Source organism: Myxine glutinosa, chromosome 2 (assembly GCF_964187855.1).
Source record: "Myxine glutinosa chromosome 2, kmMyxGlut1.1, whole genome shotgun sequence".
NCBI lineage: Eukaryota > Metazoa > Chordata > Myxini > Myxiniformes > Myxinidae > Myxine > Myxine glutinosa.
In genome coordinates, this window is record NC_136262.1 from 137,069,895 (window position 1) to 137,086,308 (window position 16,414).

Below are 16,414 nucleotides of genomic sequence, written 5' to 3' on the forward strand. Positions count from 1 at the left end.
CGATAAGTTTGGATTCCTGTCCGAGCTAGCCTCTCTCGACTCATGAGATCAAGGAGATCAACGATAAGTTTGGATTCCTGTCCGAGCTAGCCTCTCTCGACTCATGAGATCAAGGAAATCAACGATAAGTTTGGATTCCTGTCCGAGCTAGCCTCTCTCGACTCATGAGATCAAGGAGATCAACGATAAGTTTGGATTCCTGTCCAAGCTAGCCTCTCCTGACTCATGAGATCAAGGAAATCAACGATAAGTTTGGATTCCTGTCCAAGCTAGCCTCTCCCGACTCATGAGATCAAGGAGATCAACGATAAGTTTGGATTCCTGTCCAAGCTAGCCTCTCCCGACTCATGAGATCAAGGAAATCAACGATAAGTTTGGATTCCTGTCCAAGCTAGCCTCTCTCGACTCATGAGATCAAGGAAATCAACGATAAGTTTGGATTCCTGTCCAAGCTAGCCTCTCCCGACTCATGAGATCAAGGAAATCAACGATAAGTTTGGATTCCTGTCCAAGCTAGCCTCTCTCGACTCATGAGATCAAGGAGATCAACGATAAGTTTGGATTCCTGTCCAAGCTAGCCTCTCCCGACTCATGAGATCAAGGAAATCAACGATAAGTTTGGATTCCTGTCCAAGCTAGCCTCTCTCGACTCATGAGATCAAGGAGATCAACGATAAGTTTGGATTCCTGTCCAAGCTAGCCTCTCTCGACTCATGAGATCAAGGAAATCAACGATAAGTTTGGATTCCTGTCCGAGCTAGCCTCTCTCGACTCATGAGATCAAGGAGATCAACGATAAGTTTGGATTCCTGTCCAAGCTAGCCTCTCTCGACTCATGAGATCAAGGAGATCAACGATAAGTTTGGATTCCTGTCCAAGCTAGCCTCTCTCGACTCATGAGATCAAGGAGATCAACGATAAGTTTGGATTCCTGTCCAAGCTAGCCTCTCTCGACTCATGAGATCAAGGAAATCTTGCCTGTTCCTTTCCCAACGATCTGGAAACTTCGAATGGAAGTTAATTTGTCCAGTTTTCTACTTTACTGGCATCTTCAACAGAGTTTCAAACCTCACACAAACAAACTAAGTCAACAGAACTGAGAATGTACCAATTCCTCCATACATCCACCCTCACCCAAACATTTCCTAACATTGAAATTGCTCTTCGGATATATCTGCCGACGATGGTCTCAAATCGCAGTGATGAGGGTGAGCGGTCATTTTCAAAACGGAAACGTATCAAGAATGAGATTAGGAACCGAATGGGATAAGATCGACGTGATAGTCTTTCAATCCTGAGTATCGAGGGTCAAATACTGAGACGACTTCACTTCTCAAAAATCATTGATGAGTTTACCCAAAAAGATCTAGGAAAAGACTGATATATTATGTTATACAGGAAGTGCTTTATGTGGAGAAACTGCCTACACCTTGGAATGTGCATGACACATGATGCTCTGACAAATCAATTGCGGTCTTGTTTGAAATTATTGTCATCGTCCATTTAGTTTCAAAATGTAACAATTTTTAAATTAGCATTCTTGTTTATTGTTTGTACAGGGTTTGGTTACCGTCTGGGCCTAAGTCATCCTTAATCAGTCCCTGTATGTATGTATTGTTATGAATTTTGGGGTAGAGTGATATATAGATCAGGTAGATCTGTGTAGGTATCATGCTCCGATTATCGTGATGGGGACCCCCACATGTAATAAGTTTGTTTTGGCGGTTTCTTCGCATAAGTGTATCTTTGTGATCATACAAGGATGATCCTTGTCCTAACTAGAGTAGGGATTATGTTAATCCCCCTGTTTGTGAGACCTGGTGATTTATCCATTGTCCCGTATGGCACCACACATAAACGCGAGTGAGGAATCCCACCATAATAACCCTAAACTAACCCTAACACCACACATAGCAAATAATAATAATGGAAACCCACCTGGAAGCCAGTTTGGGGGCTGCCGCGAACCACACTGTCGGGAAACGCACATCGGAGCAAGCAGGCCAAGAGCCACACCCTGGGGAACGGGGATTGCCCAGAGCAAAGCAAGAAGCAGCTCACTGAGTGGTGAAGTAAGAGCAAGGGAGGCGACGGACTGATTGGCAGGGAGGACCGGTTACGTCAGACGACGGCCAATAAAAGAACTGGCTGGCCGGCATTTCCCCCCTCTGGTTCTGGATACCTTCACACCCTGACGACCTTCTCCTCGCCTTGGACTCCCTTCCCTTCTATCTCGATTGCCCCTTACGCCTTCCTCCACCATCGACTCTCTCCTCTTGGTTCCGGACATCGCGAGCAATTGCTCGTGAACGAGGGCTGCTTGCCGCTGGAACACCACAAGGCCGGGGTGCACGGGACGCCCGGTGAGGCCTAGCAGCACGCGAACGAGGCGGATTGAGGCCTACTTCCCGCCACACCGAAGTGCGTGCTGGGACTGGACGATCGCTGACAAGGCGCCGATTGAGCTGAGTGCACGATAACTTACACATTTATTTTCATTCCTTTAATTATCCCTCCGTCCGTGTGTAACTCTGGTGTGGGGACGTCCCAATTTAGAACATTTATTTGAGCGTCGCGTTTTATTTTGTATTATCGGCATCCATGGCAATAAAACCTTGTTTATTTTTGTACATAAAATCCGGTTCGTGTGAGTTTAATTTCCACAGGATTGAAGACTGCTCAGAGATCGCATTAGGTAAAAGTGTCCAGCTTCTTCTTCCTCTTTCTTCCTCTCGCGCATATATAGTAAAATCCATATTTGATCTGTACACCTTTGGAGTTAAAGCTGGCTTTGGCTATCCGTGATTTCCCCGGTTTTAACCAAGGGGGAGTCACGCGACAGTATGTTATGTATGGAGCGCTTTTAAGGATAAACAGAGAAAATTTGTTAGGAATTGAATGAGGCTGAAGTCTCACTCGAATCAGGAGTCTTTCTCATGAGTGCCTGGGCACTCTGGGTGATGCCTGGTCTTTGAGCACCGCACCCTAGAATGACCCGGCTTTCCCGTTACCATTTAAGTTGTGCATATTAAAGATCCTGTCATACATTTTACTCGCAAGGTACCCATACTACGCGTGGGTGGGAAGCCAAAAGCAATGAAACAATGTGGAAATGACGAATGCTAAACCAGGAACCAATAAATTCCACATTCCTGTGCCACCTTCAGTCGAACATCAGGCATTGACAGCCGGTTCGTGAAGGAATGGCACAAAAAACGTACCCAGTCGGAATGTTTCTATACCCAGTCAATGGTCAAACTGCAAATCGCAAATCCGCAAATCCGCGAACTCTCACATCATTTCCTCATTCTGCTTTAAACTCAATCTCTCTATATTTTAATTCCAAACAGCATCATTTTGCATTCCAATCACAAATTAATACTAGAATATTAACATAACAAAATACAATGCTCAATCACGATTGTATTGAGATATCAAAGCAGCGAATCATCGTCATCTTGTTCACTTCCGGATCGAGAGGAGCTCCAGTTCCAGTATCGATAAAATTTCAAAGTCATAATTTTATTGAGGTATTTGTGAAACCTCCTACCTGTAGAATAATAAATTAACTGCTGTTCTACTTCAGAAACTTCAGAAACTCGTTTTAGCAAAATCAATGTTTTATTCACTTTTGAGAGTTTTGCTGTATTCTACTAAATGTACTAATTAGATATTAATGACGTTGTTCTGTCGGTCGTGGCTGTAGCTCCTTCTGTAGGTCTTTTGTTGAACCTCATTCAGTTGTTGACCAGTCTCCAGTTGGTTGATCAGGTCAACTGGTCTTCAAGTTGTTCAGTCACTCTCCCAGTCCACTGCTTCTCCGTCACTCTCCCAGTTCTCTCTGCTCCCCAATCGCAACTTTCTCTTGGTTTTAAAGCCCCAAACTCCTTTGATGTTGCGGAGCATGCAGGGTGTCTCTGGTTCCCTTATCCAAAACCTTATTTGGCTCTCTCTTGGCCAGCTTTCTATGTTGAGCGACTGAGAGCACTTATTTCTGTTCAAGAGGTCAAATGCTCTGACCTGCTCAGGGAGAATTTGCAGCCTGTGTGCAGTGAACTGAACATAGGCTATTTTTGATAGACAGATGGCAGTCCAAGAGTGGTACACATTCTGTCTTGTATTATATTGCTCTTGTCTCATTTGTAAAGTAAAACATATTCCACTTTACACAATATCACATTGAGATATATTCTAGCAATATTGTCAATAGGAATATTTATTCCCTGACAGTCCCCGGTTTTTTTTCTTTTATGTTTATATTAACCATTAATCTAAACATTACCACATTAAATATTCAAACCACTAATCTGGTAATTCAATTTCCTAAGGCATACACCGTCATTCTGGAAGAATTTTGATCACAATACATTTCCTTGTTCATTGACTCTTTCTATGTTGATAATTCAATTCAACTCATTTGCATAAAGATCACAAAACATTTCACCTTCACCAAAACGCAATAATTTCAGTTCATCATTAAAATAATAAAGCATCTGCAACATTTGGCAAAATATTTGCCTTTAATCAAATATTGACTTTCTTTGTTTGAAAAAAAGGGGCGGATCACTTGTGTTTGAAATTACAGCATGAAACATTTTTTCTTCAAATGTCTTCATAACACCTACACTATTTGCGTAGGATTTTCTGCTGTTGTGATAGCTGGGCAGAGTCATAGACTGACCCTGCTCTCCATGCAGCATCCTTGCCACTCTTGCTGTGAGCCATAGTAGATTTGAACAAGGCCTCCATCCAGTTGTAGTCGACTTGCCTCCTCACTCATCGTGAGCATGGAGCAAGTATTGATGTGATGTTGATTTGTCAACAAGATGTGGAGCAGGGATGCCAGATGCATCCGCAATGATGATGTTGGGACCATGGTACTCAGTTGTCCATGGTCCATACCAGGAGCACACAGCAGAATCGTGCACAGCTGTTGTGAAGGAAAAGGCGCAGACGTTCGCTTGCAGCTCCATGCTGGCTCCCCGGAAGTTGGTGAAGTAATGACACACGTCACCGTATCCCGTAGACGTTGCAGGTAAAATGTCGTCGTCCTGCACTTGCTGATGTGGTGAATGTTCGAGGTATCCGAACACAAGTAAGTGATCGCCCTTTTTCATATGTTGCAGTGTGATCCAGACAAATGGTCACATCATTTTCCCTTGGTGAAGGTAAACATCCATCTTACAACGGAGTATTTCTTCATCATTCTTTGAGAAAGAGGGTGTATGCCAGGATTAACTTCATTTTCACAAATTTTCCTTTTTCAAACTTCTTCCCAGATGTCGTTATCACTCCATTTGGGATGTGGTCTTGTCTTTCCTTTACTTAGCCACATTTATATCTGCTCTCCACACAGATTGAATCAGATGGGGTACATTGTAACATGAAATCACTATATTTTATAACAACTTCACATGAATAATATTCAAATCAGATATGTGTTTTACACTACTAAAACTAAGAATAGCATCCACAATTGCTTTCAGGTTCATATAATTCAAAAATTAAACTCATGCAGGTATTGTAACCCAACTTCAAAGAAAATAAATGCATTAATAATGAGTATATATGATTGAAATCACAAACAGGAATATCTAATTCCCAACAAATCTTGCAAACAAGCAAACTATGCATAATGTATTATTAGCATAGTCCTCCCCGCTTTTTGTTTTTCTTTAACAGTGTAACTTGTGGTGATATGAGTGCATCGATCTTGTAAAACGGACATAGTTCACAACATTTTGTTATGCCCTTATTTTAACTCTACTGTATTCATTTTCAACATTACTTGATTCAATCGTTGAATCTCAGTATTCATGTCGCCATAGAAGTCTTCCTCTTTTGTGGTTCCACATTCATTTCCTCATTTGTTGCTTTGTTTATTTCCTCTTTTGTGGCTGCTTGCACTATCATAGTGTTGTTTGTTATCTTATTCAAACCCACCGTCACTAAGGTTTTCAAGCAAGCCACTACTAAAACTATTGCCAATATAACCACTAATCGAATAAACAAATATTGGAGTATCTCAGCTGCTACTCCTTGTATATGTTCATACCTATAACATAATTATATGTCAATGACATTCAACATTATATACCAAACTAACAACTTCTTAAAATGTGACTAAAGAAAAATCCTTTAATATGTAACATAAATCTGATTATTTGTCTTATCATGATCCCCCTATCTCCCGGGGTCCATATTTGTTTCTATTTTATCAACTTCCTATGATCTGTGAATTCGTTCCAAAATACCACAACCATAGGTTTTAACAAAGCTCTACCAAACTATTTCCAAGTTGAACTCAAAATACTAGTAAAACAATGATTTGAAGAATTAACTTCAAAGGGTCAGCAAATTCATTCTTTAACCAGATCTAATTTTCCCATCCAATAGTGTGCCTTGACACATGTCATATTATAACACTTTAATAAACCTTCAGAAATGTTTCCCATCGCAACAACTTCCCTTTTACAAATAGCCATGTGTAAATTACTTATTGAACTTTAATTTCCTCTCAATTTGTTTGGCCTAACTGGCCGCAAAAGTGGCTGCCAGCATGCAGTACCGTTTTTATCTACCAAGCAAGTGCTCGTCCACACAAGACCTCTACCAAAATGTTGTTTGTAAAAACAAATCTGGGATTTCTGATTACATGGATGCACACTCTCAGGACATTTTCAGGCTGCTGTCAACAATCCATTATGATAAAATAATTCCTTTACCCACAATCAAATAAGTAACACAAATTGAGGATATTATCCCTATCACATTCATTTATAGATTCATTTGGTTCTAATTTTCTCTTTTCCCACTGCTATAAGGAAGAACAGTAGCTCTTATAAGTCTTTGTAATATCTCACTTAATTTACCCAGCATTGAAGAATTTATTTACTATCCATTTCCGTTCTGTTTACCAGTAACTTTGTTTAAACTGCATAACTTAATTTGATAAATCCCATGTGTACAGCTACCACTTATTGAAACCCCTACAATTGTAGAAAATATCCAAATAAGTGGTTGTATACTCCCTTAAAAGTTGCTCCTCCATTTCTATGCAACTTAGTGAATACTACTGACACCAGTATGCCAATATAGGTGTGGTAGATTAACAAAATATGTTGCAGGTACACGTAACATCGTGTTCTGAGTGTAAAAAACATAACAGCGCGTTCACGTCTGCCCCTTGGTTTTAAGATTCACAATGCATTCCGTTTTAAAACTCACAATAGTTCAATTCAACAAAATTGTCTTTACTATCTGCCCATATCATCTATGCCTAAGACACATCCATACATACAGCACAATTTATATGCTGATAAAGGTCAAGTTTATATATGTAAAAATCCATGAGCAGAGTACTCTGGAAAGTCAGTGTAAGACCACTTCCAAATTTGGCTAATTTTGTACTCATTTTGTTTATGAAGCTCCTATCCATAAATAGCTGTTATTTCTCATATAAATTCTATCAAAAATGGAATCCCAAAATTACTCACAATTTTACTATTAATTAATGGCTGCTCATAACCTAGCACATCAAATCTGTATATTTCATCTCCCTTGACAAAAGAGATAATGTACATAATCAAATTATATTCCTATTTTATTTTACGAATTTTCTGGATATTCTTGTAAGATTGACACTGGAAATTGACACTGGAACTGGAAATTGACACTGGATTGACACTGGAAGAATTTTCTGGATATTCTTGTAAGATTGACACACAAAACAAAAAAACCATTGACACACAAACATACACAAACCCAAGCATTATGTATATTTGTTTGCATTTGAACCATCATTAACAGATCAATATGGGTGTCAATTTCATTTAAATTTCTTAAAATTTATCCTTTAATTTTAGAAACGCTAATACACAAATAGACAAAAAGTTTATTTTTAGAAAACCCCTATAATGTCACATTGAAATTACCCTTTTTGGTCCCACAATAATTTATCCAAATTTTACAACACCTCTATTTACATGTCAGTCGACCACTGACCTATCAGCATGCAAAAGAATAGTCCAAAATGCCCACCTGATGATCATGTGACGCTTGTCACTTGGTTTCCAAAAAATTTTGCAAATTGTTTGCAAATTTTGCAAAGCAATGTTCCACACTTTGGTAATTGTTTTGTTGTAAAAAATTGTTTTGCCCAAAATACTCCCTAAAACCACATTTATAATTGGCAAATATGAGGCTTCCAGAATGAACTCTAATTCTGGATCTTTTAATTCATGTTCCAAAAAAAAGCCAATTTTGGCATTTAATCAATTAATTATTAATTCGCTAATAAGCAAAAGTAAAATTCATTCTTGCTCCGAAAAAATTTTTGAGACAAGAAGCATCAACAGTTATTCATGTTGGATGTTGGTCTGATGATTTAATCTGTTGAGGCCTGTCGTCATTTGGGATCTGCAGCAATAAAGGCCTAATCGTTATCTGAGGTACCTGTAAGCACTGGTACCCTTAATCTTGGTTCTCCCTTGCGAAATCGTGTTTTGTTGACGTACGGACATCTTCTTTTCCAATGTCCAATATTTCCACAATTAAAACATCGATGTCTGTCATTGGCTGGTTTGTCCACCTGTTCACTTGTATCGCTGGGCTGCCTCTCCAGATCCCTGAGTTGCCACCGCAACCTCTGGTTATCTCCGACTGCATTGTTGCGTTGTTGCCCAGAAAACCTATTGCGTTGATTCGTAGTCATCAGGGCTTGAGTCTGTAGTTGCATCAATTTCTCGGCATTTACAGCACTATTTCTGTCTTGAATCCGCTGATGATGCAAAGCGTAATTCAATATTTCTTGAATTGGCTTGCCTTCCCAAGCAATACACTGTCTTTCCACTTCATTCTTCAATTTGGGCAACAGACCATTAATAAAAAGGGGTTTTAAGGCATTTTCAATTTGTGCCCGGTCTATTCCTGAATATAGTCGGAAAACATCTCGCAATCTGTCCAAATAATCGCTAGCATCTTCGCCTGTTTTCTGCTTGCATGTAACCACTTTGTTCCAATCCGTCAGTGGTGGCAATTTTTGCATGGCCTCTATCAATTTATTGATCTGTGCCATTCTAGCCTCCGTGGGCATGTCTACCTGTCCATCTTCCATATTTACCCAGTTGGCCTCACGCATTAAGTTCCTCAACGTGGTGGTATGAGGAATTAACCACTTCAAAAGTATTTCCATGTCTCTTGCAGTGGGCAACTGAGTTTCCACAATTAACCGCAGTTCTTCCGCAAATTGAAGTGGATCTGTTTTGATTGATGGCATACTACTCTGCAATGCCTTCAATTGATGTACCTGCCATGGTCTATACATCAGATCTGGGTGTTGCTGATTTGCCCCTGGAAATTGCCGCTGAGGAAAATTCATAACACCACATTGTTCAAACCCTCCTTGTGAGAGAGTCAACTTTTGATCATTCATTAGCCAATCACATTGATCGTTAGATTGATTGGCATTTATCACACGACCCTTACTCCTTGTATGGTGAAATGGAGAGCATGATAAAGGTATAGCAGCTGGTTGCATCGTTTGTCCACTTTGAGTCGGTTCCTGTGCCCCAATTGCACCCTCTTGGGTAGTTACCTCAAATGGGTCACTTCTTTCACCTGTCCTCTGTTGACTAGAACCAATCGCTGCACTCTGTTCTGGTCTTTCGGCAGGTACAGGTACAGGTACTACCTGTGGCTTTTCCCACACCCCAATCTCACTGATCAGTGTTGCAGATGAGTCTGGATCAGTAAGTCCTGTTGAGGGGGGGGGGTCAAACAAAAATAACCACATATAATATAACAAATAACTACCAGACTCACCACCTCGTTCATCGTCCAAGGTTGTCTGCACATTGATGTTTCGCAAATGTCTCAAAGCTTCTTTCTTGAGACCGCAATTTTTATCAATCAAACAATCAATATATTCAATTCAATTTATTCAGTTCAATTTATTCAGTTAAATTTATTCAATTAAATTTATTCAGTTCAATTCAATTATTCAATTTCAATTAATTTATCAATATTCATCAATAAATCAAATTAATCATTTTGGATGACTCCTTGCATAAGCCCTTTCCCCAATGATGTCAGGACAGGTCCATCTATTGACTGAGATCGAAGCTCATCGGTCGTCACCTCTGGTTCATACCTCATGTCAATTGACGAATCACTGTTCTGTCCTAGGGTCATATCTGACCTATTTTTCCATTTTGCCTGGTCTCCACAAATTTCCTTTGCAACCACTAAAGGCAACTCATCCTTCATTCGTGAGATCGCCAAAATGGATGGCAGATATTAAAGTTCTTTGGGAAAAATATCTCATCATTTTTCTTTTAATAGTACCCAAATCTCTTGGCAATATAATTTTCGTAAAAGTCCTGAAATGGGACTGTCAAATTCCTTCAATCATGCTAAATTTTGAAACTCCATCGCTTGTAATACCCAATTTATCCCATAGGGCTTGAAAGTTCTTTTCCAAGTTCGTGCAATCATTCTGCATTGGAACCCTATGATATCATTCATAATAATCATCATGATTTTATAACCATGGTCATATCATAATCATCTATTTGAAAAACAAACATTTCCTTTATCACCACAGCTATGTGGTATAATAAACAATAAAATAAACTGTACATAGCAAAAGGCTACCTCCTGACCACTTAGTATACCTATTGACAATAAGTCATAACAATATCGACTAATCATTAAACAATTGAAAGAAAAATCGCTTCTACTGCTCCAGCCGCAGCATTCATCATTTTGTCTGTTCATTCGCGTGACCAAAACGAAATAAAGGGAGCTCAACCATTACACGGCGCTTTTAATGGCGCATGCCATAGGAACTCAATGCAATTTCGACTCGGCCAGAAAAACGAGCAAATTTTGCAGGATGTTAACTGGAATTTGTCGTGAAAATATATACAAAATACACAAAAATATATATCCACAAAAATAAACAACAAACCCAAACAAACCCAAGGTCGACCATATTCAATTCAATTATGCAATTTCAATCAATTTATCAATATTAATCAATAAAATTCTAATAATAATACATAATAAAATATCATAAATGATAATATCAAAAGTCACATTTATCAGTCTGATAACTCTATACCTAAGCCTTTTCCCAATGTTGCCAAAACTGTTCCGTCCGCTGGCGGAGGTATTTGATCATGGACGTCACTTTCGACCCATACCTTCCGTCAATTGACAAATAACCGTTCTGCCTCTGGATCATATCTGACATATCTTTCAATCCTGTCTGGTCACAAATGCAAGTTTACCAACCACTGAAGGCAATTCAACCCTTCATTTGTGAGACAATCAACCAAATTGATCAGACAGATATGAACCAGTTCATTGGGTACCCAAAGTGCTTGATAATTAAAATGTTGTAAGATTCCTGAAATGCCGTACCAATGAATGGCAATTAATTCATAATATTGACCAATGTAATCCAATCACACTGAAAGTGCAACCTTCCAACAAACTTTGTAACTTGTAATACATCATTAATCCTGCAGGGCTGTAAAGCTATCCTTAAAGTCCATGCAATCGATTTACATCAAAACCCAATGATGACATGCCTGACAATCATAGCAATTTTCATGATTGTAAAACCATTTTCATTGTAAATCATTGTAATTATAAATTGTAAATGAAAATTTACCATTATTGTAAATTGGCAATTATAAATTATAATTGTAAAAAAATTGTAAATTGTAATTTGTAATGCATTACCATAATCAGTCATACCATAATCAGTCATTTCAACAAACTTTGAGAATGAACAAGACCACTGATCATTAATGATGAAGGGTGGGGAAGGGAGGAGGAGAAGTGGCAGAATGCCAAGGGAGGGATGAGGCTGGGGGGGTGGGGCGGGGCTCCCTTAGGGGTATTAATACTATGCGAAATACGACACTCATTGTATTTTTCTAAAAATAACTGTGTATTATTGGCTGCACTTATTCTCCCTTACAAGGCTGTGAGAGATTTCATGGTGGATACTATTGTCCCTCTCAAACTTCTGTGCAAGCCATACACTCATCTGTATATTATCTAACGATGTAAACTGTGTCGTACCATTTCACAAATTATTTTAGCAGTATTGGGGCCATGGTTGGAGGAGGGGGGGGAAAGAGGGGTGCAAAAACACATACCCACACACACAAAAACACAGCAAGACCACATAATGAGGTGATATGCTAAATCAATATGGGATCCAATGGAATATGGGATCCACAATCCCATCCAATCCCATACAATCAACAATCCTATTCAACAACACACTTCTATACATGCCTCACAATCTGTAATATAACCTGACTTGGTGGGGAGGATGATGGCAGGATGGGGTTTAGGATTGGGGTAGAGGGGACAGGAAATGGAAGGGGGGGGGGGGGGAGGGAAAGGACGTGATGTTAGTTCACCACTTGAAAGGGTCACCAAATCCATTTACCTGTAAATTCACCCATATATATACAGATCTAAGTTTTGTTTCATCAAACAGGTACAATTTTGTGTTTGGGTCCAGTTAATTGCCTTGCCACATGGCATAGTATCTTATTTCAATAAATTCCTGTATGACCTCCCCAATACTCATCTGTAACTTACATATGTAATTACAATTGTCTCCCAAATGTGTTTGGCCTTAATAGCAGTACCTGTTATCTACCAAGGAAGTATTCCTTCACATAAGATCTCTACCAAAAATTGGTGAAAATCTGAGAGCTCCAATTATGTGAATACACATTTCTCAGGATAGGCCAGGGTGCTACCTCCAGGTACACGCAACAGGTACACGTCATTCATTTTAAAAAATGGTATCTTACGGTATCAGGTATCAATCAATTACGGTATCGGTATCAATTACGGTATATTACGGTATCAATGGTATCAGGTATCTTACGACACCCACCGGGAACCCCAAAATATTCCACAGAAGATTTGGTGGGTCTAGCCCCAAAACTGAGGGACTAATTTTGGGATGGACGGCCGGACGGCCGGATACACACACTCCTTTTCACCCCTCAGCCTTGGGCTAAGGGGTATTGTCGTCACGTGCGTCGTCCGGGCGGGCGTCCGTCAACTTTTGGTTTCCGTCAATTTCGAGCAGAACGGCTTGTCCGATTAAATCCATTTTTGCCGTGTGTATTGGGGTTGAGTAGAGGAAGGTTCCTTTCAAAAATGGGCGTGCTGCGATTTTCAATATGGCCGCCACGGCAGCCATCTTGAAATTGGTTTCCACCATGCATGGGCTGAGGGGTTACGCCTGCTTTGCAGTGCTATTTATTTTATAATATAGATAGATAAATAGTTGGCCATTATATACCAGTACCCTTCCCAAACCTTAGACTGCTTAGAGTTAAATGTGTAATCTGTACGAAAGTTGTTTTTGTTGTGGTATAGCCCCGGACGGTTCTCTTGAACAAACTCGCAGCACGGAGGCAGCCGCTTGATCTCCCAGGTGCGACCCAGAGATCCCCCACATCCAAGATGGTGTACTCCCTCCCGCCTTCACGAAGTTGGGGCCACGGCAGAGTTCGAGTTAGCCCATGGGGACCGATCGGCACTCTGACCATGACGCTGGGGAGAGGGAAGGCAGCAGGGAAGAATGGGGAAGATTTGGCCCTCAACTTATGTTGGGGTGTACAACCACCCCTTAGAGGCTTCCCGATAGTTGTACGAAAGTACCTTCAGTATGTAGAGTTTCTTTGATGTGGATATTGCACAGGCACAATGGGCCAACACAGCCTTCTTTGAAATTTTACCTGATGTTCCTGAATTGTCGAAGGATAAAATGTTGGCATATGACCTTTCAAAGCAACGACCAAATACTGTGCAATTTCTTTTTTTATTTCGTTTGTAATAACTTGAGTCCAAGTCCTGGCTCATAATAACATACCAATGATCATGAATGTTTACCCCAATAACCTCAGATTGGCTAGAATTGAAGACCACTTCAAAACCAAGTTTGGTTCTACTCCCCAGTTCTATGCACGTGCACCTGGACGTGTCAACCTCATTGGTATAGTATTCGTAAACATTATTCTTGATTTCTTCTTCAATACAGATTGACTAAGCTCCATTGAGTTGTGCAGAGATGTGGTGACTTTGTTTCACTTGACTAATTTATCATTTTGTTGGACTGATCCGTTTGAGGTGTATGCTTTGATGTTAGTGTACTGTAGATGATCATTAAACATCATTGGTTTGTTACTGCTGCTTAACAACAACGATGGAAACAGCGACTGCAACAACAGTAACAACAGCAGCAACTGCATCAACCAGAGAGTTCATAGAACACACTACCCCGCACTGTTTTAGTAAACAAGGACAGGGCCTAATAGCAGCACGTTTGATTGGTCGTGATGACTTAAAATGCCGTTGTGGCGGACACAAAAGCCCACTGGCGTGGTGACATCATTCCACGCACCAAGTGGGCGGTGGCCACGCCCGAGGGGTAGGCGTGGCCTCATGATATACACCGGGCGACCAGCCCGGAGGAGTTCAGTGTTACAGTGTAGTCTTACAATAAAGACGTTCATATGTTACCGCTTGTCCGCTTCCTCCTTGCTCACAAGCAGCGCGCGTAACGCCGCGCTTTACTGGTGACCTCGACGTTGGATCTGCCGTAGCGATCCTTCCGAACACGACGCCATTGCAATGGCCAACGACAAGTCAATGGCGATTAAACTTCCCGAATTTTGGGAGGCCCAGGCCGAGGTCTGGTTCGTTCAAGCCGAAGCCCAATTTCAGCTTCGGCGCCTCACCAACGACGACCTGCGCTACTGCCATGTCGTCGCCTCCCTCGGGCCCGGCACGGCCGCTCGAGTTGTGTCCGTCCTTCGCCACCCACCGGACGGCCACAAGTACGAGGCACTCAAGCGGCTACTCCTAGCCACGTTCAGCCTCACGGACGACGCACGGGCCGACCGCCTCCTGGATCTCCCCGAGCTCGGTGAGACGTGCCCGTCGGTCCGAATGGACCATATGCTGTCACTGTTGGGCGACGAAGCCCCCGGTTCGCTATTCCGGGCGCTTTTCCGTCGCCAACTTCCAGCGCAGGTTCGCCTCGCGTTGGCCGGGACCGGGCTAACGGAACCCCGAGCATTGGCGGCCGAGGCGGACAAGTACTTCGCCGCTTCGGACACGCGGGCGAGCGTTGGCGTGGCCGTCACGGCCTTCGACGCTGCTGTTCCACAGCATCATCTTCTACAGCACGCTGAGTTTCAGCAGCATGCTGATACGCACCTCGTGAACGCCGCCACGCCCCGCCCACCGCCGCGGCGAAAACCGCCACCGCGGGGAAACCCGTCGACTCCACCGGCCTGGCGGAGCCAGCCGCGCTCCTCCAGCTCCACCACCTGGTGCTGGTTCCACGCCAAGTTCGGCCACGAAGCTCGGCGGTGTCATCCGCCGTGCTCCTTCAACGGGTCGGGAAACGCCCGGGCCGGCGCTCAATTGTGGCGATGAGCGCCGGCCGTTCGAGCAGCCTGCTGTTCATAACGGACACCTTCTCCGGGCGCCGTTACCTGTGCGACACGGGAGCACAGGTGAGTGTCATTCCCGCCGGCACGTCAGACAAGCACGCCGCGGGTGGGGGCCCCGCGCTGCTTGCCGCGAACGGGACGCCCATCCGTACGTACGGAAAACGCTGCCTCTCTCTGCGGTTTGGAGGGCAGGTTTTCCGATGGACGTTCGTCACCGCCGACGTGCCCATGGCACTGCTTGGCGCGGACTTCCTGTGCGCTAATGGGCTCCTGGTCGACGTCAAGCGCAGACGGCTTGTCCAGGCCGAGACGTTCAGCTCGCTCGCATGTGCGTTGCCCAGCTCAACGAGCGGCTTGCCAAGCGGCTTGCCGAACGATTCGGTTCCGGCCACGTTGGTCTGTACGCTTCCGGCAGCGGACGCATTCACCCGCCTCCTCGCCGGCTTCCCGGCCCTCACACGGCCCACCTTCTCGGCGGGGGCCGTCAAGCACGGGGTGGCCCATCACATCCCCACCGTCGGGCCACCGGTCTACGCCCGGGCACGCCGCCTCGAGCCGACGAAGCTGGCGGTGGCAAAAGCGGAGTTCGCTACCCTGGAGCGACTCGGCATCGTTCGGCGCTCAGAGAGCGCTTGGGCGTCGCCGCTGCACATCGTGCCGAAGCCCGGCGGGGGATGGCGACCGTGCGGGGACTATCGCCGTCTCAATGACGCCACGACTCCCGACCGCTACCCCGTCCCCCACATTCAGGACTTTTCCGCCCGTTTGGCGGGCAGGTCCTTCTTCTCGAAGGTGGACCTCATACGCGGCTACCATCAGGTCCCCGTCAGGCCGGAGGACGTCCCGAAGACGGCGGTCATCACGCCATTCGGACTCTTCGAGTTCCTGCGCATGCCCTTCGGTCTGAAGAA

At 43.0% G+C, this 16,414-nt stretch overlaps 1 protein-coding gene across 2 annotated transcripts in view; it reads left to right on the forward strand.

The window, feature by feature from the left end:
• GALK2 (galactokinase 2) overlaps positions 1-16,414 on the forward strand; it is a 103,694-nt gene that overhangs the window by 14,899 nt on the left and 72,381 nt on the right. For both annotated transcript variants that reach the window (XM_068107041.2, XM_068107040.2), the window contains exon 2: positions 13,950-14,038. Coding sequence is in view for 1 of the 2 variants with exons in the window: in XM_068107040.2 (XP_067963141.2) it covers positions 13,950-14,038 (89 nt within the window). In the remaining variant the exon portion in view is untranslated. The remainder of the gene's footprint in view (positions 1-13,949; positions 14,039-16,414) is intronic.